Raw genomic sequence first — 27,443 nt, 5'->3', positions numbered from 1 at the left:
AATAAGATGATAGCACATGCTGAAACATGAGATAGTATGTAGCTTGCGTGTCCTTTAAGTGCATGTCATTGTATTTAATTTTTTTGGAAACCATGCTTTATGCAGAGGGAAATAGGGCCAGCTACATTTGTGCTGTAATTAATTAACCTCTTCCCAGCCTGAGGGGGACAGACGAACGAGGGTCAGGTGATAGATTAATGGACACCTTATAAAAAGACTGAGAGTGATCTCAAACCATGGGAAGCGTCCTGAGGAAGGCCCTGAGCCAGGGTCTGCAAGAGGCTAGGTACTCCAAGGGAACCCAGAACTGTATACCAGATCATGGAAGGACGTAAGAGACAGAGCCCAGAAAGGGGCTGAGAACAGTAATCCAGGGGAACCAGCCTGTGGGTCAAGAGCTCTATACCAGAACAGGGGAAGAGACTCCCAAAGGTAGCCCAGGAAAAAGGGGCTGGGAAGAAGGCCCCAGTGGCCAGGCTGAAGAGAAGCCCTGAAGGAAAATGTTTGTTTATTTGGGAGTTATTAGTTGGACTTTTGCTACGCTGCAAGGGATTATGGTGGTTTATCACTTAACTGGAGGCTTAAGCCACGTCTCCAGTAGTGACGTGTATGGGGAGAGCTGAGGAGCTCCACCTTGCGGAGGAAAAATGAGGCAGGCAACGTCACACTCACGTGTGACGCTTCTGCTCCAGGCCAATGGGAGCTGCTGGAAGCGACGCGAGCCGAGGGAATTACTGGCCGCTGCTTCCAGCAGCTCCCATTGGCCTTGGAGCAGCGAACCGCGGCCACTGGGAGCCGCGATCGGCCGAACCTGTGGACGCGGCAGGTAAACAAACCGGCCCGGCCCGCCAGGGGCTTTCCCTGCACAAGCGGCGGAACAAGTTTGGGAACCACTGCTCTAGAGAGTGTCACCCATACCCCTGCTAGCTTACTTCTCCTCTGTGGCCCTTCAGCTTTTCCCCTGTATTCGCCTGCCATAGCCCCCAGGCAAAATATTTTATTGGAGAGGATGCTTCTGTGCATGTCTTTTGGCAAACACTGTGTAGCAGGTCAGGCTCTGGGAACTCTTCACATTTCAGCATCTCTCCTTAGAAGCTGAAGAACTTAGCTTTCTTTGGAGTCGGTCTGCATGAAGTAACCTAGTCTGTGAGTCATATAATCACATTTTAAAAACAAGATTAGTTAAAAATAGAGAGGAAATGGTAGCAAAACAAAATAAACTATTTCTCCCCTGAAAACTTCACAAAGCCTAATGAGACAGGTTTCCTTTATATTAGTTACAGAAAGAAAGGGAAAATCTCGCACCTCTAAAAAGCAAGTCCCTCTTATGACCGTCCCTTCTCAGCTTGGCCCAGCCATTCTTTCTGTGTCCAGAGATCTTCTACCTCTTCCAGCCTACTTATCAAGTGGTTGGTGTAGAGTTCATTGTCATATCAGGGTGAGGTTACCTTAACATTTGCACAAAGAGTGTTTTATCGGGAGTACCATCTGGAGGGAATACAGAAGTCTTATTTTGTCCCCCATGCAAGAACTATTGTCCCCTAATCACTTTTGGGATGTTCCCCTACTTCTTGACTCCAAGTCTAAAATGTCACAGGCCATCTTGGACTCTCCTCACAGTCAAGATGATTGACTTGAGATTTGCATGTCTCTTTTTCTTATTTATAGTAGTTGAATCACCCTCCTGCCTCTTAAAATCTCTGTTGTCAGTTTTCCATTGCCATGAAATTATCAGAACTCCAGCCCTCTGTCACAGCGGGAAATGTAAATGATATAAAAAAAATTATAAAATTCAACTCACAAACACATTCAAAATAAATTATATGATCCGTACATTCCTGAAAACAATGCTGCCATCCCAGAGCCTGCTCGGGACTTGCACCTGTCCTGGTACATGGAGAAGAGGGGGCAAGGACCCTCCACCCTTTCCAACCCTCTCCCACCCCAGTTCCACCTCTGCACTAGGACAGAAACAATAGTATTTATGTTCTACTGAGAGCACGCTTCTAGATGTTCCCCTTCATGGCATCCCTGGGGGAACAAATAACCCTCAGGGAACTGAGATCATGATGGAACTGGCAGGATGCAGAGTGGGTAACATGCTTCATCATCCTAAAGGATGGTTCTAGTTCTCTGTAGCTTCTCCCCTGAGTGGTGTAACTATCTGGCACAATGTAGACCCCAGCACTTACTGTTTTTTCTCCCCATACTACTTCCCCTGTATTTGTCTGCCACAGCTGATCACAAGATGTCGTATGCACATGTTTTTATTAGTTCTTTGTTTAAATATAATTTAGGCCCTGATCCTGCAGACTTTTATGCTTTACTGCCATGAGTGACCCCCCTTAAAATCAATAGGATCAATCACATCTGTAAAGTTAAACACATGCATAATTGTTTGCAGGATCAGGGCCTTAGATTGCAATCTTCTTATGTCTTTTTGTTTTCCTGTAAAGCACCATGCACACTTACAGGGCTACATAAATAATAGTTGGCAGTATGGTAGATCTGCATCTAATCAAACAGTACAAAGCTGTTTCTAATAAGGTGAGCTTATTACAAAGCCAGGGTTATTCATGTTTGGGTAACTGAAATCCAAAAAAAAGGGTTTTGCTTTTGGAGGGCGGGGGGTTTCTTTAGTGTTATGGCAACTATTTACAACTAGAGAGTCAATTTTCCATGTTTCAGCTAGAAGACTTTTGTTGCTCAGAAATCTAATTTGTGTTATTTAGTCAAATGCTTTCTTCAAAAACAAATGCTTGTGGAAGTGCGTGTTGTCTGATAAACTAGATTTTCACCAAAGTGATGCACCTGCTTTCCAGAGCAGAAAAAAGAGCTTTGTTGTGCTAAGCCTAGGCTTCAGTGTATTACTGCACCACAACTACATAATATCCAAGTAGACTTTGATGGGTACGTTTTCAAACAACCTAAAGAACCCATGCATTTATTGCTGGTGGAAGGCAGAAACCTCCTTCATGGATTCTGATTTTTTTAGGGTCTAGAAATTAGATGAATATTTAACCGTGTTCTTTGGAGCTATATTTTCCACTTGCAGTGCTTTTTAATCATTTAATAGTTGGAACCAATGCAATGATGATGATGCTATGACTGTTGAGACCCATTTGGTTATAATTTATTTGTTTGTAAAAAGATTTTGATTAAATAAAGCAGAGTTTAGCATTGTATGTTCTTAAATGTAATGTTTATTAGCCTTCATATAAATCCTGGGTTCTGTGCGGATTATGTGCTGGAGCCTCTTAAAACAAAATAAAATAAAATACCTGACTCCAGGTTACCATTATGACAATGTGTGTGGTTGTCACCTTGAGCCGCTTTTATACTCTGTTCTTGTATGTAATTGTTAGACATTTCTCATGCATCATGTGGGAGGATCACATCCCTGTAATAGACAAGGCCACTAAGTCCACATTCTTTTAGACTAAGAATTGTGAGTGAGTGATTGCCTGAAAGCACCACTTGATATACCTTCAGGTAGGTTTGATCTCTTTCACCCTGTTCCTCATGTTCCCCTCTCACTCAGATATTTACACGTGTGCTCTGAGGATGATCTGATTGTTTCTCATATAATGTCCCTGGTATATTTCCCAAATCCTTTCAAGATTGTGGTTGCTGTTTAGGATAAACAATTTAAGATTACTGTTTCTTCTGCTCCCTTTATTCAGCTTTAAAAAATTCCTTTCCTTGTGTATCCACATGTTAACAGTCTCTGCTCACGTTCCCCCATTCCAAGGGCTGTTGTCTGTTCTGTGCTCTAACCTGATAATCATGTCTTTCTGGCTCTGTACCAGTCTGAATCCTGCTCACTGTCTGCCTTTATAGAGACGGGTCTTATTTTCTTATAGTCCCCTCTTAAATTTATTTATATTCTATCAAATGTAAATTATTGACAGATTAAAGTTATTTTATCACAATGTACTGTCATTTCTGTTACCGTACCTACGGTGTATTGGCCATTGCATTCTTTCATATTGAATCAGCTAATGGCATATATTATTCAGGTCCTAGGCTGCATTTGTAAAGTCCTATTGAAATCAAGGCACAAAGGTACACTTTCATGGGTCCATTTGTGGGATTGGGGTCAACTGTGCCTACTAAAGAACTTTATGGAATTTTAATTGAAACATAGTTTATTGGGTATTGAAACTGGGTATTTACACTGGACGTCTGTGAGGCCATGGGCCATTTATGAAGCATAACCCATTTTGTAAAAATGCCATGTGTCATTGTAAGCCACTCTTAAAAGAACGTGGGTCTTTGTTCCCCTGTAGTAGTTGGTATACATTGAAGGTTTGTGTCTGCTAGTGCTTCTGGCTACAGACATTTGCCCCAGTCTTCAAAGGTATTCAGGCTCTTAATTTTCATGGAAAGCAATGGAAGTTAGGAGCCTAAATATCTTTGAGAATCTGGGCCACAGTCCTTTAGCTCAAAAGGTAGATGCTCATGCCTTTAGCCCTGAAGATCCTAAGCTAAAATCCTGCTGTTCTTCTGAGCGGGGTGGGCTACATCAAAATAACCTGATCTTTCTATCCAAAGTGCTAATAGAATAGTATACAGAATAGTCTCCTGTTTATCTGTTTAGATTCTTATACTGCCCTCATCACTGTAACAGCTGAAAGAAAAGGCGTACTTGTGGCACCTTAGAGACTAACAAATTTATTTGAGCATAAGCTTTCGTAGCTCACGAAAGCTTATGCTCAAATAAATTTGTTAGTCTCTAAGGTGCCACAAGTACTCCTTTTCTTTTTGCGAATACAGACTAACACGGCTGCTACTCTGAAACCTGTAATAGCTGAATACCTGGAGACTGGAGTTTCATCATTTAGGCCTTTAATCTCCAGTTAATAAAAAGTGGACATATTCTGTACTCTTACTTATGTCCTCCACTAATAATAACATAGCATCTTTCATCCAAGGATCTGTAAGTGCTTTACAAACATTAAGCGTTATACTACCCCTCTAAGGCAGTTATTCCATTTTGTAGAGGCAGAAAATGAGGGACAGGGAGGCTGGGGTTTACCCAAGACCACACAGCAGATCAATGTAGAGCCTTATTAAAACCTAGCAAACTTGATACCCCTACTCAAACCACTAGACAATTCACTACCCTGGCAACAACTGTGATGTGACAAACACAGGATCAAGCAGAAAGCAAAACCTGAGCTATCAGTGGGAATACACCCTCATTCAAGCACAAATATTCTGACCATGTACAGTAGCAACTTCATGTTAAAGGTGGCTTCTGTTTTAAATACTCAAAGACACTAATTAAATATCAGTGTAAAAATATGAAAGTTTGTTACTGGGTGGGGGGCATATGGATAATCACTCGTGCCTGTCTTAGTACTTTAACATTTTCTGATCCGTATTTTTTGGGTTGAAATTTTTGGCTAAAAACTTTGGCTGGGAACTTTTATGTAAAGTTCAATCTGGAATGTGTTCTTTTTACAGCCAAGTTGTAAACTCTTTAAGGGTTTAAATCGGAAAATCTGATAGACCCTAAACAATACAGCAGGCCTATTGTAATAAGTGTTATATTAATTTAAAATTTCTTTACACTGTGCAATTTAAATTTAATGAAACACTTAAAAATTTTATTAGTGTTTGGATGGGATTAGAATGCTGGACTTGTTCAGAGAATCAGAGTAATTCAACATTATTAAAACTCTTTACTTTGAACTGTGAAAAATCTTAAGCTTTCCAGTTACTTTAGATCTCTCCTAAGCTCAGATCGTTTCCAAATGTTAAATTTTGGCTTTAATAATTTTAAGGCTTCCTTGTACAGTATGTGCTAAGAAAGCCCGGTCACTTTCAAAACCATACCACTCAAAATATAAAGGGCTGCAGTGGAGGTTCTCTGAAACTAGAAAGTGGGGGGGAAATTCTTAACCTCTGTCTAATTATGCAAAATAAATGTGTAACTTCAATGAATACTGCACACCTAGCAACTCTTTTTGTCTTTTTTTTTTTTTTTTTTTTGAGGCGGTGGTGAAGAGGGTGTAAAGGATCATCTGTTTACTCCAGTGATATAATACAAGTCTACAAAACTGCCACAGTCTTCCTATTGCTGTATGGCATAAAGTCATTGTTGTCTTTTCTTAGGCACATGGACAAAATTGAGAGCTGTTTTTATGAAGCTGTTTGTCACAAAATATAAAGCCTGCACACTTGAGAATAATTATTACTGGTACGCCTTCTCTCTGGTACCACACATTTGATTGTAACATAGATTCTACATTTTGAAAATATCATGCGGAGAAATCTGGAATAAAAATGGCTGTCAACAGTGGGTGAAAGTCAGAATAATTGTTATCCTTCTTGTCATTGAAGTAGGGACCATGTTTGTATACAAAGAAGTTACGTTTTACCAGAGAAAGTTAAAATGTTAAATGCTCCAATCTGGTAAACAAAGAAAAAGAGGGAGTATGTGTGACATTCCACTCTGGTGTTATCTGGACCAGTGATCTGCTAGGTCACTCCAATCCTCGACTCTGGGAGCCAGCCTTACCCTGCTCTGCTGTGAGAACCCCCACTCCTGGGCTGTTCATGCACAGCCTCTGGCATGTAAGCTGCTCCTTGGATTGTGCAACCAAACGACAACAGCCAACATCTCCGGTCTCAGACACAACCCTAGGAACCTCTGTCTTCCAGTGTCCAGTTATGCCCGCTGGACACTGCAAGCCCATATGAGTCTGTCCATTTAACAAAGAAATTGATATGCACCAGGCTTGTTATCCCAAAGGGAGTCTCTGACACGCTTCAAACCAAACGCACTGCTTCAGGTAGAATAAACAAACAAATTTATTAACTATAAAAGAGAGATTTTAAATGAGTATAAGTCAAAGCATAACAAGTCAGATTTGGTCATATGAAATAAAAGCAAACTTAGGTGCTTCTCACCACAGGCTATCTGATTGCCCTTCACCCAGGCTCTCCCCTTTGATCAGCACTTCAGTCTTTTGGTGGTGGTGTCTGTAGATGGAGCTGGAAGAGCGCGGAAGAGCATGGCAAACGTCTCTCCCTTTTATCATGTTCCTTCTTCCCTGTTGGCTTCGTGCTGCTCCCCCCCTTCAGAGTAAGGTGAGCATTACCTCATCGCAGTCCCAAACTGACCAAAGGAAGGGGGGTGACTCACTCGAGAGTCAAACAGATCCTTTTGTTGCTGCCTAGGCCAGAGCCCTTTGTTCCTGTGAGGCTGGGCTGTGTTTGTCCCATACATGCCTTGATGAGATGTGAACTGCCCCTCTGCTCATAGAGCGGTTTTGCCTGGGCTTATTTTAAGCCATGAAGACACATTTTCAGCCTCATAACTATATACTTGAAATTACAACCTATAGCATTGCTGTAACAACAGTTACTATAACATCACCATAACAACAATGCTCAGTATATCATGAGCCTTCCAAAGACACCCAGCTTGACAAACTTTGCATTAGATACCACACAATCATATTATAAGGATGAACATGGTGGTGTAGGGTGCTCCCACGAGGTACAGAACGTCACAGTATGGCCTTCTGCTGCAATTGCCAGGGGACCCAAATTCAAAACCAGGATCTTTATCTTCCTTCAGATTCTCCCTAAGATGCCGTTCTTCCTTAATACCTACAGAACACTGCTAACTGATAATGGCTAGACAGCTGGTGAACTGAGATGACTGACACTGATCTGGTCACTTGTCTCCATTAACAAACAAAAAAAATAAATCTAGAAATTGTGCACAGATCCAGTCTGTGGAAAAAATGTTTACTGTTGTTTCCCTTTCCTTTGTTTATTTGCTTCAGCTCAGTGGGACTGCTCATGTCATTAAAGTTAAACACATGCATAAGCCATTGTAGGTTTGGGGCCCAAGATTGTAAATTCTTGGGGCAAGAATTGGACTTTTTATACTACATGCATATGCAGCACCTAAAATGAAGGAACCTTGACTTTTGTGCTGGACCTTTAAGTGCTACTGTAATAATGAAATGCCATCAGCACAGCCTTCAGAAAATGTGTTGGATTGTTCAAATGGGATATTACTTAGACTACCCAGTAAAAGACAGAACAAGTTATAGATACACACCTTTCGATTGCTGGAAAACCTTGCTTCTCAAGAAGAGACAACTTTAATGTTGCATATTTAATAAATAAACTAAAATAAACCCTTCAAGAAATCCAGATGGCTCTACTCCATTTCCTTTTTTGAGATCACCCCTATTTCTTCGCCACCTGGGCTGTGTATCTTAAGTCATGACAGTAAGTTTAGCCAAAAGCAAGTTTAGCCAAATGTCTTGAATAGTTTGAAGGTCAGATGTTGAGGTGGCCTCGTATGTAGGAGAGAATTAGACACCCAGTGTTAGTTCCATATTGTTCCATACATTTTCTCTATGATGTAGGTCTTTTTTGCATCAATTGGCTTCAATTTTTTGATAATGTCTTATAGTAATATTCATAATGTTTGAGTGACAACCCAAGTAAATTCATAAACATGGTATATCTCTAAACTCATTTTTCATTTTTGAAATCGCTGTCATTTCATCTTACAAAGGCTATGACAGGTTGTTATTACTTTAACAATGACTTTGGGAATTGTAAGTAGAATACATATCACTTTTGAGCTGTTTTGTGTATTGAAGGGTTTTAATAATATTAGGTTTTATAAATCATGAAAAGACACCTTCAGGATACTTTCAAAAACTGATGGATTTGAAAGAAAGAAATGAATATTCTTGTAGTCTATGGTTGGTTTGTGTTAATGAAAGGAAACATTGGTATAGATTTCTGGATTTTTGAGTATTTTTGTTTTTTGGTAAGGAGAGGTGATGGTTTTTAATGTAGTTTTTAAATAAAGAATTTATTTTGGGGGATTTTTTTATGTTGTGCCTCCAGTATCTTCTAGTTATGTGTGTCCACAGCTGCTCTCTTTTGTCGATGAAGTGCTTTTGAAAAAGGGACAGGGGTTTACATTGCACTGAATCTGTTTGTATTTTGTAGAAATTTTTTTCATCGGGGCAGATTTGGGCGTAGGGGGTGGGGGAATCTGATCCTGCACCATTAATTCAGTTGGAGTTTCGCCACTAATATAAGTAGACTCATGACTGGGCCTTAGGTCTTCATTTTCCAAAGTGGCGTTGGGATGGGAGAGAGGTATGGAAGATGTCAAATTAAAAAGTGTAGTCCTTTGACAATGCATGGGACAGCTGAAGTGAGGGTTGCAGTTAGCTTCATTTTCCTGAACAGGGGATCAGCTCTGAAAAATTTGGGAAACACTGCCCTAAGTAATGGAACAACAGAAACACAGTAGCTGTAGAAACCATATTTGACTCCTAAACTCTCTGAAGCCAGGAGTCTACTACTACTGCGTTTCCTATTTTCATTTTCAGTAAAAGCCAACATAGGACACACCAAATGCAATAGTACAAAGGGATTGCGACACTTCGTACTGAGAGAGAGTCTGAAATTATAGCACTTTTCCTTATACCTTCTGAAATCTATGACAAGATTTTTGAGTATCACAGTGCTTTTAAAAAGCAGCTAGAACAACAGACTGATAGCACAAGAGAAAAGAAAATTGGAAGCCCCTATTTCTTGTGCCTTAAGCAGTGTGTTCAAGAGAGATGGATTATTAATAGGGTAAGTGGTGCTTTTGATAGGGAATTGGTGCTCAGATATCTAATTTACATGTTAGGATGAGGATTTATATATGTAACTATAGACTTGAAATTGTGAAATTATTTGAAGAATATATTGTTGCACATAAATGCATATTTTCCCCAAGTTCATTCCTTGTTGCCATGTTAATAGACTGAAATTTGGTTTATTCTTGGTTTGTGTGTGTGAGAGAGAGAGAGATGCAATTTCCCTCCTGCCCAAACAGATGGAAATAAACCTCCTTAAACAAAACTAAATTCTCTCATAACTACTGCCCATTCAAGTGCCTTGGCCTCCTCTCACCGGCAGTGCTTTTCAGATTCCTACTCCAGTGACCTCATTCCCTGCCCACAACTCCCATACAGAGTCTCCCAGTGCTGCTTTTCACTTCAAATTGTAGCACCCTCATGGTGTTGCTCCTACCTCCCTCCATCTAGTGCTGCTTCTCCTACCCCTTCAGTGGCGGGAGCAGGTCTCAGTCAGGTAGTGATAGTGGTGGTTCTCCTGGTGACTAGTCAGGATCTGGTAGTGGCAGCTGGTCTGTCTCTGACCCCTGCATCTCTCTCTAGTGGCACCCATGAGTCAGATTTGAGGAGTAGGAGGCAAAGCCTTTTATGAAGCAGCCTCAGCAGCAGATCCTGAATAGTTCCAGGTCCATGTTTTACAGCTTCTTAGTTTGGGCACCAGGGAACAGAGCCAGCGCTTTCACACAGCTGCCTGGCTCTCTCCACAATTTGAAACCTCTGCTCTAGACTTAAGCACATGTTCAGATTAGAACATTAGCTGCAACAATGTCACCACTTACAGTTCACTGGTGCTGCTAGCCATTTCAAGCACAGAAGTATGCAGACTCTAGTTTGTGCACCCTGAAATAATCGTCTGTTCAATTATTGAACTAAAATAGAGCACAACGAAGCACATACTTAATAAGAGTTTTCATTTTTATGTTTTTTTAAAACTATTGTTGTGATAATGAGCTGGTAAATGTCCACCTGATGTCCACAAGGTGTATGCATATCACATCAATACAATGTGTCATAGCTTTAAAAAAGGGAGTGGGGAAGAACTAGTTCAGGGATATAGCACACTCGACTTCAGTTCTGGAAATCCTTGGCTGTGTTTTCCCTACACCCCGGCCAACAGAAAGGTTGGAATCTATTCCCCTTTCCCTAATAACTCTCTGCATTTTGATTGTCTTAAAAAAGCCTTTCCCAAGCAAGATAGCCTTCAAATCTGTCTGCTGGTAGTTGCACTTTCTTTACCTTTCAGCTAGTAAGTATGTAGGTCCTTTTATATCATCGTTATTTCTGATGGCTTTTTCACTTTCATTTGTGAGGAGACAGCATTTCTTCATGCTTACTGTCAATTATGTTGAGAAGAATTTAAAGGAAACAAAGTACAGATCCTCAGAATGTATGCAGAGATCACCCACGCTTAGCCTTCGATTCTCTTGGCCTCTATCCCAAATGCATTCTGAATCTCTGATCTTTGAGTTATCATCTTCTGTTTTTCCAAATTATGACAAAAACCAGTGCACCACCAGCAGTTTATGTACCTTCCATAGCATTAATCAGTGTGCTACGTAATGTGGACCTGCTGTGAACAAAAAATTGATAGATTTATCAGACCATTTTCAGTTTTACAAAGAGAACTAATGAGCTATTTATAGCACATTGTTATATCTATTTTTTGTCAGTAGACTAGGGACTGATTTAGGACAAATGGGTTAAAAACAGGAAGTGTGGTTAGATAAGTAGGTAGTCTCTCCAAAGAGTTTCCAGAGCTTACCCACACATTCACATTTTCTTCTGAAACTACTATCAAAACAACATTGGGTACAGTACCTTGAAATCCATCTCTGTTTAAAGGAGGAATATTTTTCAGCAGTAGCAGGAAATGGCTCATAGAAAAGTTTTACATTCTTGTAAAAGAAAGTTCAAATGATGCTCTGGAGTCATTGTCTGTAAATGTTTTCTCTCTGCTCTAATCAAATTGCAGCACTAACGGCATTTTGGTTGATTCAGGTGTCTCTTATGAATTCCTATAAGCCTGCAAATAGTACATTTATGTGTAAAGTAGTTGTATTTTCAAACCCAGATTAGTTGTGACCACTGAATTTCTTCCAACGTTGCCTTTCCTTTTAGATGAAACTATGCTTATTTGTGGATAGTTCTATCATAACTATATTGAAATGAATTGCTGTCACAATTGCATGTGGCCAAACGAGTAGACTAACAATATTATTTGTAGAAGAAATCTTATACACCATAAATCCATGGAGTACTGAGTCTGCTGAAGACACTGAACGTGATACCTCTGTGGTCCTCGAGACTTGCAGTAGTTTCATTGGTAATACAAGAACAACATAATCCGTTGCTTGTTGCTGTCTTTGTGTGGTATAATGGTCCTGGGACCTCAGATTAAATTTAGATTTTTCCACCTAAAACTATATGGTGGAATTTTCAAAAGCACCTAGGTGATTTAGGGGCATAAACCCTTTATGCTTGTAGTATAAGTATATTTTTGTATGTCACTGAATAAAGAAAATGCATTTTTTTCCTAATAATTTTTAATAGAACTATGTTTGTTCATCATTAACCAGGCACTATTGTCCTGTTTAAAAATGTTCAATCTCTCAGTCATATATTATTATTTCTGTTCCCTTACTAGCGTGACCAATCATAGAATGCAACATAGTGAATAGTCAAAGCAAACAATTAACTGAAAATTATTCATCTAAAGTATTTGGTGAGTGCTTGTAATTAGCATATTTTTTTTAAAAAAAGGGTCAGTTTGCAAATAATTAATGAATCTAAAAGGGGCCAAAGCAACCAAAAAAAAATCTTAACAAATAGCTTGAGGAGTTTTAGTTAGAGTAAAGTAGGTGCCTTGATTAAGAGTCCTGTGTTACTTTTAGAGTCACTACCACATGTAATTATGCCATTTTAAGCTTCTCACATCCCTCTTGCTTCAAATGCATGGTTCTAGAAGAGTTTATGTCCCAAGAAACTAATGAGAGGAAGTCAAAAAGCATGATGACAAAATGGATTTTAAGTAATTAGAATGAAGCAGGCCTATCTACCAGGGGTAAGAAAATAGGCCACTGCTGGTGACATATTGGTTGAAGCAGATTTCCCATCAGCCCACTTTGGAGGGAGAAACCTGCATGTTATTGTGGGGAGCAGAGGTGAGCTGCTTTGTTGTGTCCATGGGGAATTTCCAAGTCAGAACTCTAACTTTTTTTTAAATCAAGCTGCTAGGCTAGCGGGTTAGATGATATCACTGTGTGGGTGGGGGCACTTCAGTCAAATATGATGACATACTAACGTGCAGGTACTGTAGTTCAGGAAAGGCTTATGACTGCAAACATTTAGGGCTCATCCTATTCTCACATTTGTAGAATACCTTGAAAGGTTATGGGTTTTTAGAAGAAAAAGTTATTTTAAAATGAAATATAGATTAACATTTTTAAAAATCTACCAGATCCCTCCTTGAGAAATTATAAACAAGTTTCTTGGAACTTGAACTGCTATTTTTCTAAAAGAGGGCATCAGAAGAAAAATAATCTCACAGTCAGTAATGTAATAGGAAATGGTAACTATCTTTACGTTTGCTCTCCTAAGATATCATACTTAAATATTTGAAGCCAATATATGCTATTTCTTTGAAAAATTAATGTAAATTTCTAAATTGTACTAGTAACAATGCATTAAATCCCTTTCAATTAATACTTTAGTTTACATAAAAATGGATATATACAGATCAGACACATTAGACAGATGCTGATGCAAGTGATGGAGATCTAAACAGCACCCTGGTACAAATCTTAGCACCCTCATCTTCCCAGCAGCTGGTGTCGGCAGGGTGTCTGATCTTCTTGCAAGGGCTTTGCCCCTGACTTCACTGATAAGGAATCCCACCCTCATCTTTCACATCTGCCTTTGTCTAATTGGTCTAATCCCTCAATGAAGATAGTTTTCAAACCTTTGATAGTGCTATGAAAGCGGTAAGAATAAAAAAATTTTACTTAATTATACGATCAAAAATTATTTCTTAAATAATTTATTATAAGCTCATACGCTTTTTATGTACGACCTTTGCAGCACATATAATATCTAGTAGTTCTGTATACTGAGTCCATAAAGGTCATTTACATGAAAAGTACACTAAACCATACTTACTGAGCATGAAATGAAATGGAAACATGGTGGCATGTATAATATGCCCCAAAATTATGTCGGTAGTAGCCACTTCATCCCATGGAGTGAGCCAAAGGTTGGCTGTGCTGCTGATTGAAAGGAAAATGGATACCATAAAGTGTTGAAAAGATTATTAAAATAATTACCTCAGAGAGAAGAGGTCTTACCATATACACAGTCTGTCAAAACAGATATTGTAGAACGTTGGCAATGAAATTAGTGTATGAGAAGTGTACATGAATGGAAAAAATATTACAGGATGCCATCCAGGCTCTTAAATTATAGGAAAGGTTTTATATGGCATTTTAGAAATATGTGATCATACAGTTAGAGTAACATAATAGACTAGCATTAGGGAGCAGAGTAAAAGTTAGTTTATAAGCAACCTTAATTGTGGCATTTTCTGATTTTTGGGTGTCTAACAGTACAACTTTAATTTTCTCTGAAACTAGGAAGTTTTGGGAAGGTATTTGGAATCATATGCAAACACAGAGAGAAAATATATTGAATAATTATAATGTAATCTTAATAAACCACAAAAGGAAACGTCATAATTTTGTGGTGTTAAAAAGGACCTCCAAAAGAACTAGATGCATTTATAGTCATGTTAATTTTTGTTACTTTATTGCAATAGACAAATAGTTACTCTTCCACTCTGGCTTTATTCTCATGAAGTTCTGCCATCCCCAGTCAATGTCTCCAGCTACACTGATTTTCAGTATTAAACGATTGTTAGTCCTTGTCATGTATGGATGTGATAGCAATGCCACAAATTACACATCATGTATGAGAAGTGACTGTAGACTACAAGACTTTAATAACATTGAGGGATTTTTGGTAATAACATCAACCACGAGAGTGAACTTCAAAGAATTTTGATGCCAGAAACTCCAACGTGGCAATATAGTCTTGGGCTTTTTCTTTTTTTTTTCTTTTGGATAATATAAACAGCCAATTTTTTACAAATATTTAATGAAAAACTTTGCTTTCCCTGTCAGTGCCATAGCCATCAGCCCACTCCTCCTTCCCTGCCCTTCTTTCTTTTCCTACTCTTTACACTTTTTCCTTTATAGTGCCACCTGAATTTTTTGCCTTTGATCATGACAGGGCTGGCTTTAATTTAAACATTGCCATCGCTTTGAATCAGAGCAGATTCATACATGTTTCAGAATTTGTATATGTGAGGCCCCTCTGTGAAGTGAAATATTTTGTATAAGAGTGTGTCTCTACCATGTATTGTGTTTTTCACAACATTGCCTGTCATTTGCTTATGAGTAAATCTTTTTTTTTCTTTTTTTTACCTTTTATGAATAGGCAGAAGTGTTAAAGTGTATTGAATTATATAAACACATAACTGACTATTAGTACTTTGGTATAAAGGACAAAGGTCTAAATGTTAATGTTGTAGAATTCAGTTGATTTTGAATTTCCCTTTATCATAAAATGAATGAAAAATGTTTAAATAAAAAACGGTTTTGTTGATATCCATGCAGTCTAGTTTCAAAGAGATTCAGATGCAAAGAGATTCAGAGCAAGTTGTGCTTTTATAATTTTGGAAGATGTCAAAGTATCAATATGAGCCTATTCAGTGCTTTGTGGCGTTGTTCTGTAATGCTTGATCATTCTTTATGAAGCAGTTGTGTGAAGATGGCTGAAAATTAGATACCCTAACATGCCCACATTGTGATTAAAATTGTACGAGCAATCTCTGTATTCAAACACTGTTGACTGTCTGCTGACCTGCTGTGACCTAAGACAAGTCATTTTAATTTTCTGTGTGTCTGTTTCCCCTCCCACCTTTTGTGTGTCTTAACTTGGTAGATTATAAATTTTCTAAAAGAGATGCTCTAGCTGAGCCAGAATTTATGGGCTTGATATAGGAATACTGAGTGAAATTCTATGGCCTGTATTATGCAGGAGGTCAGACTTACCATAAATGTTTCCACCTGGCCTTAGACTATATGAATAAGCTCTCTGGGGCAGGGACTGTCTCTCAGTATGCACACTGCCTAGAACAATGGGCACCAATCTCAGTTGGGGCCTCAAGGCATGACTGTAATACAAACAATAAATAGTAGTTTGTCATGCTACTGACTAGCCTATAGTACAGTTTTATAACAAGGAAAACAAAATGCCCTGTCCACAATGATCAGGCAAATGGTACCAGCCACAACCATTTTTAAGCATTCATTACTATCACCATTTGAACTGCAAAGCAGACAGCGTCTAAAGGAAATTCAACTCCTTTAAACGCTCTGATCTTAACTGTTACATGGCTTGTGGATACTGTTCATTGGTTTCTATTTAAATGTCAACTACACAGCAGTGCTTAATGACTGTAATAGATATGTGCAGTTTTTTCCAATGGCTACTTAATGGTTCCATATAACACATTGCAAATGCTTAGAGCAGGGATACAAAATCTTGAGTGACAAAAAGCCATCTGTGGCTTGTTATAAAGTTACAGAACTGTACATCTGAAATTAAGTTTGAGAATTTTTCGTGGCACTAATATGAGTTAATTAAAAGTTATTTGGAATTTTTGGAAAGAGTTGTCATACCTACATCAGATCAGCACAAGGAACAGGTGACTTTCTTAAGACAGAACTGATGATGACATGCATTCAGTCCTCCTTTCATACGTTCTGGTAGTCCTGCATTTTGTGTCCGGACAGCATATGAACCCACCAAGGACAGTCAAGTATCAGAGCAGTGCAACTACGCATGAATCACACTCATCTCAAATGGGTTGTCATACTGTGTTTGTTATAATAATTGGGGGGGGGGGATTATTAAACAATAAGGCAAAGAAGTTCTGAGAGGGAGACTGAGTAACTATAGTTGGCAGAACTCAGTGCTCAGAACATAGAAAGCCCAGAACAGTGAATTATGCAAATAATAATTGAGCTTTAGAATAAGATTTCATACTACCAGATCTTTAGGCTCCTACTTCCACCAAAACACATATGCTAGTACCCCTCCAGGCCACCAGGCCTTTCCACAAAGAATGCTGAATACTGGCCAATGTTGTTGTATAGACCTACAGTATGGATCACCGTTCCCCTACACTAAAGACTGGGTCCTTGGAGCCGAGTGCTTTTTATTCCAAAACTTGGTAGCCATTTCTAAACTCAGGTTCAGTTTCTGCTTCAGTTCACCGTGGCTTGGATTTCTCATCAGCAAGTCAAATAGTTCAGTCTTGAAAATTGTCTAAAAAAGGACTGACAACATAACCATATGAAGAGCTTTTAATTTCTATGTCAGTGATTCATTCCCCTTAACCGTGGGGATTTAGACACAATTAGAACTGTCTTGTAGTTGACAGCTGTAGGATCTCCCATGAGTTGTTCTTTCTCAAAACGTCCTACCTGCAGGCATTGAAAAACAGCAGCAATTAGTACTCCTGCCTATGTTTCTTTCTTATATATATGCAGTGTTATAGCTGTGTTGGTTCCAGAATGTAAGAGGAAACTAGGTGGGTCAGGCTGTATCTTTTATTGGACTAACTTCTGTTGGTGCAAGAGATGTGCTTTCCAAATCCACAGAGCTCTTCTAAGAATTCTAGAGCTCGAAAGCTCATCTCTCACCAACGGAAGTTGATCCAATAAAAAAATATCGCCTCACCCATCTTGTTTCTTTCTAACAGTGAATTTGCCTAACAACATGAGATTCTTCTTCAAGTGATTGCACATGTCCATTCCACTGTAGGTGTGTGCACACCTCATGCACAGTTCTTGGAGATTTTTCCCTCAGCAGTACTCTGATTTTCACATTAATCAAGCAGTTTGTTTATTGACTTTTTTTTCCAAAGCCTCATTTGAGTAAAGGGGAAGAAATGCTCCATACTCTATATATTAGAAGAGCTTTGGCTTTTTACCTGTACTGGACTAAGTCTTTCAGGTCTTTTTCTCAGCTCTTCGATGCAGTTTCATACAGAGGATCTCTTCCTGGATTTCAAGCTGTGTTTATGCTACCAATTAGCTGATATTGCACCGCCAGTAAAATGGTGGCTCGCTCAACCAGGTTGCAGGCAAATTTCTGTAGCCTTTCTGGCTCATGTAACCATACCAGATGTTTGTAGGGCAGTAGTCAGATTGTCAGTCCGTATGTTTGCCTCTCACTATGTCATCTCTCATCAATCTAGACACAATGCCAGATTTGGACAGGTGGTCCTTCAGTCCCTGTTCAAGTAGACTCCACGCCCACCTCCAGTTCAAACTGCTTGTGAATCACCTGTAGTGGAGTAGACATGTGCAAACACCAAAGAAGAAAAAGCGCGTATCTATCTTTCTGTAACTGTTCTTCAAGATGTGCTGCACATGTCCATTCCACGACCCTCTCTCCTTCCCCTCTCTATTGGAGTCTTTTCAAAAGGAACTGAGGGGTTTGCGGGGGGCCAGCGAGTTCCTTTATACCACTCGTGCAGTGGTGCAAGGCACCAGAGGGTGCTCACGCTACCCCGACAAGTATTACTGAGGGAAAAAATTTCCAGCAACTGTGCACAAGGTGCACACACATCTACAGTAGAATGTACGTGTGCATTCAATAAATTACGGAAAGGTAGGTAATTTTTTTTCCTAAGGTCCTTCTCTACTGCTTATCTTTCTTCTCTGTCTTCCTTCTTAAAGTTTTGACATTGCATCAACCCTCATCACTAGTATGGTTTACTACCTGTGAACAAAACTATTTAATGATGTCACCTACTTTTTCATAAAGCTTGTTCACCTTAATCCCTTCTTTACTCACACCACTTGACCCACAGCATACGATCTGACTGGCTCACTTGGCAAGAGACAAATAAAATGAGAGTTAAAATTCCTAATTGTGCCAGTATTATACATCATTTCTAAAGCAACTCAAATCTTAAAACATTTAAAATATGTTAAATCTAGGCTGAGTTAAAAAATGTCCTGTATGTTCCTGCTGTCCTAGCTGAATTCAACGTTCTTTGAGCTTTGAGTTTTCTAGGCTGTGGAAGAGGTTAAAATGTTTGATGTTCACATCCTCTTTCTGTATCAGTTTACACTTGAATATGTTTGAGCACTTGAAGAACTAGCTTGTTGCATGCAGATAGAGAAGATGTCCTGATGAGTTCAAATATACTCTGTGTGCTCAGGTGAGCACACGCTGTGCATGCAGATTTTTGTTGCTTTCTTTTTAAAACGTGTTAAAATTGCGCACACAGATGTAGAAAAGTTACAACATTTTCATGTTTATCTGATCACTTTAAAACTATATGCAACTTGTATATACATATACATTCCACACAAATTCTACCTTTCAGCAGTTTTTTGTGGGGGACTTACATTAGCTGAATACTTTTGGAAAACCCAACTCTCAGAATCCAATTGATTTGATATGCAGTATTGTGTGTGTTTTATGGTTGTTTGTGGAGAATTCAGTGATATAGTTCTACTACAGCTAAACCGGTATACCCAAGTGCAGTACATTTGATAGGATAATACTTTATCTGACCCTCTCCTGAACTACTACTCCATTGAGTGACTGCAAGCTTAGTTTCTGTTACTTCTCAGAACCACAAATCTTTCCCTTCTGTTTTTCTCAGAGTTTGTACAAGTCATTGCAAAAGCTTTACATTCTTTGTTAAACTTTCTAAAAAGTGAACTTTCTGGGGGGTTTTGTTTGCCACAAACTAAACTATTTAAGACATAAAATGGAAAATTGTATTTAACAGATAATAGATTGTCTTTCCAAATGTTTCATCAGTACAAAACTGCTGTGGTTGGCCCAAAATGGGAAGATGTGTTGTGGTTTTTTTAAGTTTCTATCAGCTAAAGTATGGTTGAAACTGTCTTACACATCTGGGTGTTTAAATCTTCCCAACCAGCTTTTCTCTGCATGTCTTTAGAACATAATATAAAACACACATTCCTGATCAAGTAATTTTACCAATAATTGCTCGTGGCAGCTAGGATTCTGGCTAGACAGATTTTGCAGTTTAAAGACCCTGGGAGTGGAATGTACAGTGTTTGTACAATAGGGGCTGATAATTCTCCATGAGAATTTCAAGGGTTTTTTTGGTTATTCTCGAACACATTTCATTCAGAAAAAGTACTGTGTTATCATAGAATCATAGGACTGGAAGGGACCTTGAGAGATCATCTAGTCCAGTCCCCTGCCTCATGGCTGGACTAAGTATCTAGACCATTCCTGACAGGTGTTTGTCTAACCTGCTCTTAAAAATCTCCAATGATGGAGATTCCACAACCTCCGACCCTAGGCAATTTATTCCATTGCTTAACCACCCTGACAGTTAGGAAGTTTTTCCTAATGTCCAACCTAAACCTCCCTTCCTGCAATTTCAGCCCATTGCTTCTTGTCCTATCCTCAGAGGTTAATTTTTCTCCCTCCTCCTTGTAACAACCTTTTATGTACTTGAAAACTGTTATAATGTCCCCTCTCAGTCTTCTCTTTTCCAGACTAAACAAAACCAATTTTTTCAATCTTCCCTCATAGGTCATGTTTTCCAGACCTTTAATCATTTTTGTCACTCTTCTCTGGACTTTTTCCAATTTGTCCACATCCTTCCTGAAATGTGGTGCCCAGAGCTGGACACAATACTTCAGTTGAGGCCTAATCAGCACAGAGTAGAGTGGAAGAATTACTTCTCGTGTCTTGCTTACAACACTCCTGCTAATACATCCCAGAATGATGTTCTCTTTTTTTGCAACAGTGTTACACCGTTGGCTCATCATTTAGCTTGTGGTCCACCATGACCCCCAGATCCCTTTCCGCAGTATTCCTTCCTAGGCAGTCATTTCCCATTTTGTATGTGTGCAATTGATTGTGCCTTCCTAAGTGGAGTACTTCGCATTTGTCCGTATTGAATTTCATCCTTTTTACTTCAGACCATTTCTCCAGTTTGTCCAGATCATTTTGAATTTTAATCCTATCCTCCAAAGCACTTGCAACCCCTCCCAGTTTGGTATCATCTGCAAACTTTATACGTACACTCTACTGCCATTATCTAAATAATTGATGAAGATATTGAACAGAACCGGACCCAGAACTGATCCCTGTGGGACCCCACTCATTACATCCTTCCAGCATGACTGTGACCACTGATAATTACTCTCTGGGAATGGTATTCCAACCAGTTTTGCACTCACCTTATAGTAGATCCATCTGGGTTGCATTTCCCTAGATTGTTTATGAGAAGGTCATGTGAGACAGTTTCAAAAGCTTTACCAAAGTCAAGATATACCACGTCTACAGCTTCCCCCACTATCCACAAGGCTTGTTATCAGGTTGTTATCAGGTTTGTTATCAGGTTGTTATCAGGTTTGTTCTTGACAAATCTATGCTGACTGTTACTTATCACCTTATTATCTTCTAGATGTTTGCAAATTGATTGCTTAATTAGTTGCTCCCTTCTCTTTCTGGGTACAGAAGTTAAGCTGACTGGTTTGTAATTCCCTGCGTTGTCCTTATTTCCCTTTTTATAGATTGGCACTATATTTGTCCTTTTCCAGTCTTCTGGAATCTCTCCCATCTTCCATGACTTTTCAAAGATAATCGCTAATGGCTCAGATATCTCCTCAGTCAGCTCGTTGAGTATTCTAGAATGCATTTCATCAGGCCCTGGCGACTTGAAGACATCTAATTTGTCTAAGTAATTTTTAACTTGTTCCTTCCCTGTTTTAGCCTCTTCTGATCCTAACTCATTTTCATTGGTATTCACTATGTTAGTCATCCAATCGCCACCAACCTTCTTGGTGAAAACTGAAACAAAGAAGTCATTAAGCACCTCTGCCATTTCCACATTTTCTGGTATTATTTTTACCCCCTGATTGAGTAATGGGCCTACCCTGTCCTTGGTCTTTCTCTTGCTTCTAATGTATTTGTAGAATGTTTTCTTGTTACCCTTTATGTCTTTAACTAGTTTGATCTTGTTTTGTGCCTTGGCCTTTCTAATTCTACATTCTTGTGTTGTTTATATTTATCCTTTGTCATTTGACCTAGTTTCCACTTTTTAAAGGACTCCTTTTTTGATTTTTAGATCATTGAAGGTTTCCTGGTTAAGCCAGGTGGTCTCCTGCCATACTTCCTATTTTTCCTTCGCAGTGGGATAGTTTGCTCTTGTGCCTTAATAATGTCTCTTTGAAAAACTGCCAATTGTCTTCTATTGTTTTTCCCCTTAGTCTTGCTTCCCATGGGAAATTGTCTCAGTACTCTAAATAAGAACTGTTTTAAATTTAAGAACGTTGTTACATTTCACTTGATTGGCCTACTAATTACAACCTATGGTTATACAGTGCATTTGCTTTAGTGCTATATAATAGAACTGGCAGCATGGTATCCCAAAACTATAATTGTGTGGGCCACAGTGCAGTTATGGAGAAATACAAAAATACAATATACATAGAAATTTTACTTTCTGAACAGAATTTCCTAACAAATTTACAGTTGGATGATGTTGCTCATATTTTTAATTATACTACAAAAAAGCTAATGCTTTGCTTCCATGAAGGTGCTCATTAAAAGCTGCAGGGATATAAAAACTAGTAATCTGATTATTATTATTTTTTGTTCAAAATATACTGTAGCTGTTCATTATGCCTGCAGGTCCTGATTTATTTGGTTTTGTGTAGCCACATGGAAAAATAAAAATCCTTCCTGAAATAGAAGAAAAGGAGTGCCCCTTTTACATTAGTAACTGCTCATGCTCTGTGTACAGTTGGAAATTGACTCATTGATGACAATGATTGTCACAACAAGTCTCCTTGAACAGCTATTGAAAATGGTCTTTACTAGTATAAGAGGTGCAAAACTGTTTGTCATCTTTCCATAAGAGTTTTGAAAATTTTCAGTACTGGTTTAGGGGGACCAGTTGCTAAGAATATTTGTCAAGCACCATGTCATTTCCCTAGTTTGTACTGAGATCACGTAACTCAACTGTGCCTACCTAACTTGTATATTTTCTTCTTAACTTTGTCTTTGCTTAATGCAGCCTGTTACTCTGAATAATGTAAGGTATAATTTAATTGAGAAATACTTTGTGAAAAAGAAATACATTTTTTACCCAAGTCTGTATGGTGTGATGGGACCTAAATCCCAATCTTTGATGTGGCTGGTATTCGTTCTTCATGTTTTTCCATATCACTGGTAGGTATTATTATCAGTAACAATGTCTATTGCAAAAATGTGTCTGCCTCTTTATTTGCTAGTTTTCCTAAGGCAGAACTGATGTAGTATGCTAACTCATCAGATTTCAGAGTAGCAGCCGTGTTAGTCTGTATTCACAAAAAGAAAAGGAGTACTTGTGGCACCTTTGAGACTAACCAATTTATTTGAGCATAAGCTTTCGTGAGCTACAGCTCACTTCATCAGACTGTATTTGGTGGTATGTGATTGTGTTGTCCTCTGCTGGATGCAGCCTACAGCAGATTTGAGCCCTAAGAAAGGAAAGTTGGGGATGAGAAGGGAAAGGAAGATGAAGAGGGAAAGAGGCAAAGGGAATATGGCACAATCTCACATCAGCCTGTGAACTTTTGACAGGGTACAGGTAGTGATGTGTAATATCCCCACTTTGGTTTGCTAATTACAAGGAAAATATTATTTCAGTCAGTTTCACAAATCATAAAAACTTTTTGTATTGCAGTGTTTTCACCTCTCCACCTTGTAACAAAGAGCAAAAGAGGAGAGGGCTTGATAAAATTCTGGAAATTTGGAAACTTTAATGCACTACAGTTTTTGTTTTGTTTTTTTTGCTATTTGTTTAGTTTAAATGAAAAACTTTTCAGGGAAGAGAATGTGTGGAGGTATGAATAAAAGCCTGATGGCACTTCTACCTTATAGAGCTTATGAGAAGCCCTTTGTTTCTAGGCACATCATTAGATTGAAGTGTATTTCTATCCTAAATAGTGACTATGTAAAAATGGAATCTTCTTCCTGAACAGATCTGCTCCGTCTGTATGACTTTAGTGACATAAATAGATTGTTATATCTTTTTATTCCTGTTAACCTTTCAGAACCAACAAAGAGTGATTGTTCTGTCCAGTGCCCAATTAACATAATTGTCTCCTAAGTTTTGATTATAGAGGTTATCGGTTACTTTATGCCGGTGCAAATGCATTAAGAGCGATGGTATTGCACACGTGTGATTCAAAGCATAATTTGAAGAGAGTGGAGTTATACAGATGTGACCAAAGGTCATAATTAAGGGTACAGTTTAGTCAGGAGTATTTTTAGTAAAAGTCATGGACAGGTTACTAACCATAAAAATACACCTGACTAAATCTTAACTGGGGAGCTGCTGCTCTGGGGTGAGCCCCAGGAGGCCGTTGCTTGGGGGGAGCAGGGAGCCACTGCTTGGGGGGGGGGGGGCAGAGGGGTGCCCTGGAGCCAGCACCACCAGCTGCCAGGGGCTGCCAAGCAGCAGCTGCTCTGGCCACCCCCAGGACCACTACTCAGTCCCCAGGGCCAGCCACACCATCAGTTGCTTGGGCAGCCCTGAGGTCAGCTACACTGGCCGCTGCAGAAATCACGGATATCTAGTCATAGTGGATGAGAAGACCAGTTTGGACTCTCAGAAGACTCTGCAGTTGGGAAGTGTCCTTGCAATGAGGTGGAGAGAGTTAGAGTTCTCCATGTGCTCGCTCTGCTCCTCTCTCCTCCTCACACAATGTTGGGAGTCTGTGTCTGTGAGCTCAGCTCAGCATCGTTCTCTGCCCTGGAGAACCAGTGACGTTAGGGCCTAGCCAAGAGTATGGATCTGCCCAGCACTGTGAAACTTCTCTCTCCCATCATCATGCTCCCCCGCAGTGAGATTTAAAGAGTATGGGGATGTAGGAGACCTGCTCTTGTCCTAAGTGAGGTTGTTATCTTCCTGGCGGCCACTCCTGCCCCCAAACAGGGCTACTTATAGGTCCTTCCCCCAGTACCAACTCCTTCCCTAATCGAGGGGCTTCTTCCCTCAGCAGCTTCATGCTGCTTCCAACATAGGTTTTCAATCACCTCTACTTGCTGCCATTTCATGTGGCATGCAGTTTCTGTTCTTGAACCTCTTCTTCTCTTAATCTCCCAACCTTCCTGTATCTGCCTCCTCCCAGCCTTCCCAGCTCAGTCCGTCTGTGAATAATGGAGAAAATGTATAGATTTGTATACATACACAAAATACAGATGTCATAATAAGCTGTGAGTGATAAGGATTACAGAGGTGAGTGCCAGGGGGACTCTGGGTGTGTTTGAACTAGGTTTGATGGGAAGGAAAGAGTGCAGCCTGATTTTTAAATCTCAAACTGGATTTGCAAATAAAATAAACACACAAATATATTTTATAAACTGAGTACACTTGAAGTGACAGTTGAGAAACAATGCACTTTGATTCCCTCAATGTCATTTTTAGAGTCACTTTTCAAAGTAGAACTGTGCTATAATGACTGAGGCGTATCTAAGAAAGATGGAGTAAATGAGATGAACTTATTACAAGTGTATCTTTGATGTAACTTTTATAATAGCAATATTAATATCCATTGTAACTCTCAATCTGTAGAGCCTTAATATTCTCCAAAATTCTGATCTCAGTTACATTTGGAGTATGTACAAAGAAGTCGGTGTGGGGTCAGTGTACTCTGGATTTACGCTAGTGTAACAAAATCAGAATCTGGCCAATCATGTACATCTACCCCTTCTCTCTCTCTCTACTGCTTTTGTGCTTTCAATGATTCTGCTTGCCTTTATGTCGCAAATTAACTACCCTTAAAAAAAATAGTCCCTGTGTTGCCATTGCTTGCAAAGCAATGTACACAAAGAGCCAGATTCGTTCTGTTTCTCTAGATTTACTGAACAAATATTTTATATGCTACTGTAAAAGTTTTGTTAGACAATAAACTGCTTGCTTGAAATTTTTTCTCCAAAGAAACTTCTTCTATATAAGCATAACATCTGCTATAAATTGTCATGAGTAATATCTTCTAAAACCACTTCCATAGAAACAAGAATTCTTATTTCCATTTATGATAATATTTCACAATCAAAGAAGCTGCAAAAGAAATAGGAATGAGATCTGCTTGCAAGCTATATAATTCTGTTGTCTACGTTCGCTTCTTAAAACATCACTTGCCTGTTATACATGTAATATACCATATTGTATGTGTATCAACAGGACCTTTACATTAAGGGGATTTTCTTTTTTTTTTAAATATTGGATCTGTGGTAAACTGAAAGGTTATCAGAGACAGGCTCTCACACAGAAGAAGAAGAATACTGAAACAGGAACCTACTGGCTTCTTTAACCTTTTGCTGTAAGGAAATGTGCCTTTCTCCATTTGATTTTGAAAAAGGAAATAGATTGTGGCGATGTGGCTGTGGAACTTTCTCTTTCTGCCTCTATCATTGCAAATGTGTTAGTTAAAGAAATGAAAAGAAAAAGTCTACCATTGAGTAATAGAATTGAACAGTAGACTATCTTAGCTCTGTCAAGATAACACAGTGATAGTGATTGACTGTCCTTTTTTGTTCTGTTTTAGGTGTCAGAAACTATTTGAAAGAAGCATTAGTGAATATCATCGCTGTGCACGCAGAGGTGAGGTAACTTTAGATTATTCACATTATTACAAGCGTCAAACAAAATAAACTGGCTGACTTCATTGGAAATGAGCACCTCTGAAAATCAGGCCACCTTAATTTTTGTGTTTAAATACAAATTTTATTAAAGAGGTGAGGGTGGTTGAAAATTTTATAAACATCCATCGGTAACACCACATATTGAATTTTAGGGCTTGTTTACCCTGAAAGAGAATCCAGAATAAAGTAGTGTGTGAATTTAAACTGGATTAACTATTCCTGATTAATTCTAGGTGTAGACACTCTTATTCCGAATTAGCATGGATTAAACTTGGTTTACCTATGTGAACAGTGAGTACGCAGCAAGCTGGGAAGTAAATCTACTTTGTGCTATCCTGCTGCTATCCTAACTGTCTATGTGGATCCTGCTGTCATGCCTTAAAAGTTCCCTAGTGCATTTTAATCTGCTCCTGTTTCAAAACAGGGTAGGTCAAAGCACGCTAAGAGTAAATAAGAGTGTCTTCTTCCAAATTAGTATAGTTTAAACTAATTCAAAATAAGGTACTCTTGTTCTGGAATAAGTGTCCTTATGTGGAGTTAATCACGGGTAGCAGTTTTGGAATAACTCCCTGTGGAGACAAATCCTGGATGTGTGCTTTTTATTTTCTTTCAACAATCTGAAGAAGAGGAAAGTCAAAGTATAATACTCAATTCTTCTCTTTCCGTGCATGTTTTAAAAAAATACAGTGCTCTTTCTATGAACTGAGTTAGTTTGTGCTTCAAGAGATGGGAGTGTTCAAGAGAGGGGGAAGTGTTGAACATGTGCTGTTAGAGGGGGAAAACGTACATCATGTTGCATGGAAATTCATCAAGCACAAATAGAAAATCTGGAATGGATACATAGTTCATATTTGCCTGCATGACCCCATTTTGAGACTTACTGTTTCCTGTGACCCAGACAACAACAAAGCAACGTAACAACCAAGGAATCCAAGGAATTTTAGTTAGTGCTCTCTTATGTGAGCACATGGACTTGTCTGTGGCGACATGGCTTCTCTAAATCCA

General features: G+C 39.0%; 1 protein-coding gene across 1 annotated transcript in view; it reads left to right on the top strand.

The window, feature by feature from the left end:
- The window catches only part of EXOC2 (exocyst complex component 2), a 187,969-nt gene that overhangs the window by 146,048 nt on the left and 14,478 nt on the right, over positions 1 to 27,443 (top strand). The window contains exon 24 of the mRNA XM_074944943.1: positions 26,342 to 26,397. Coding sequence (XP_074801044.1) covers positions 26,342 to 26,397 — 56 coding nt within the window. The remainder of the gene's footprint in view (positions 1 to 26,341; positions 26,398 to 27,443) is intronic.

This window comes from Natator depressus, chromosome 2 (assembly GCF_965152275.1).
Source record: "Natator depressus isolate rNatDep1 chromosome 2, rNatDep2.hap1, whole genome shotgun sequence".
Lineage (NCBI taxonomy): Eukaryota > Metazoa > Chordata > Testudines > Cheloniidae > Natator > Natator depressus.
This window is presented reverse-complemented; position numbering and strand designations above follow the sequence as displayed.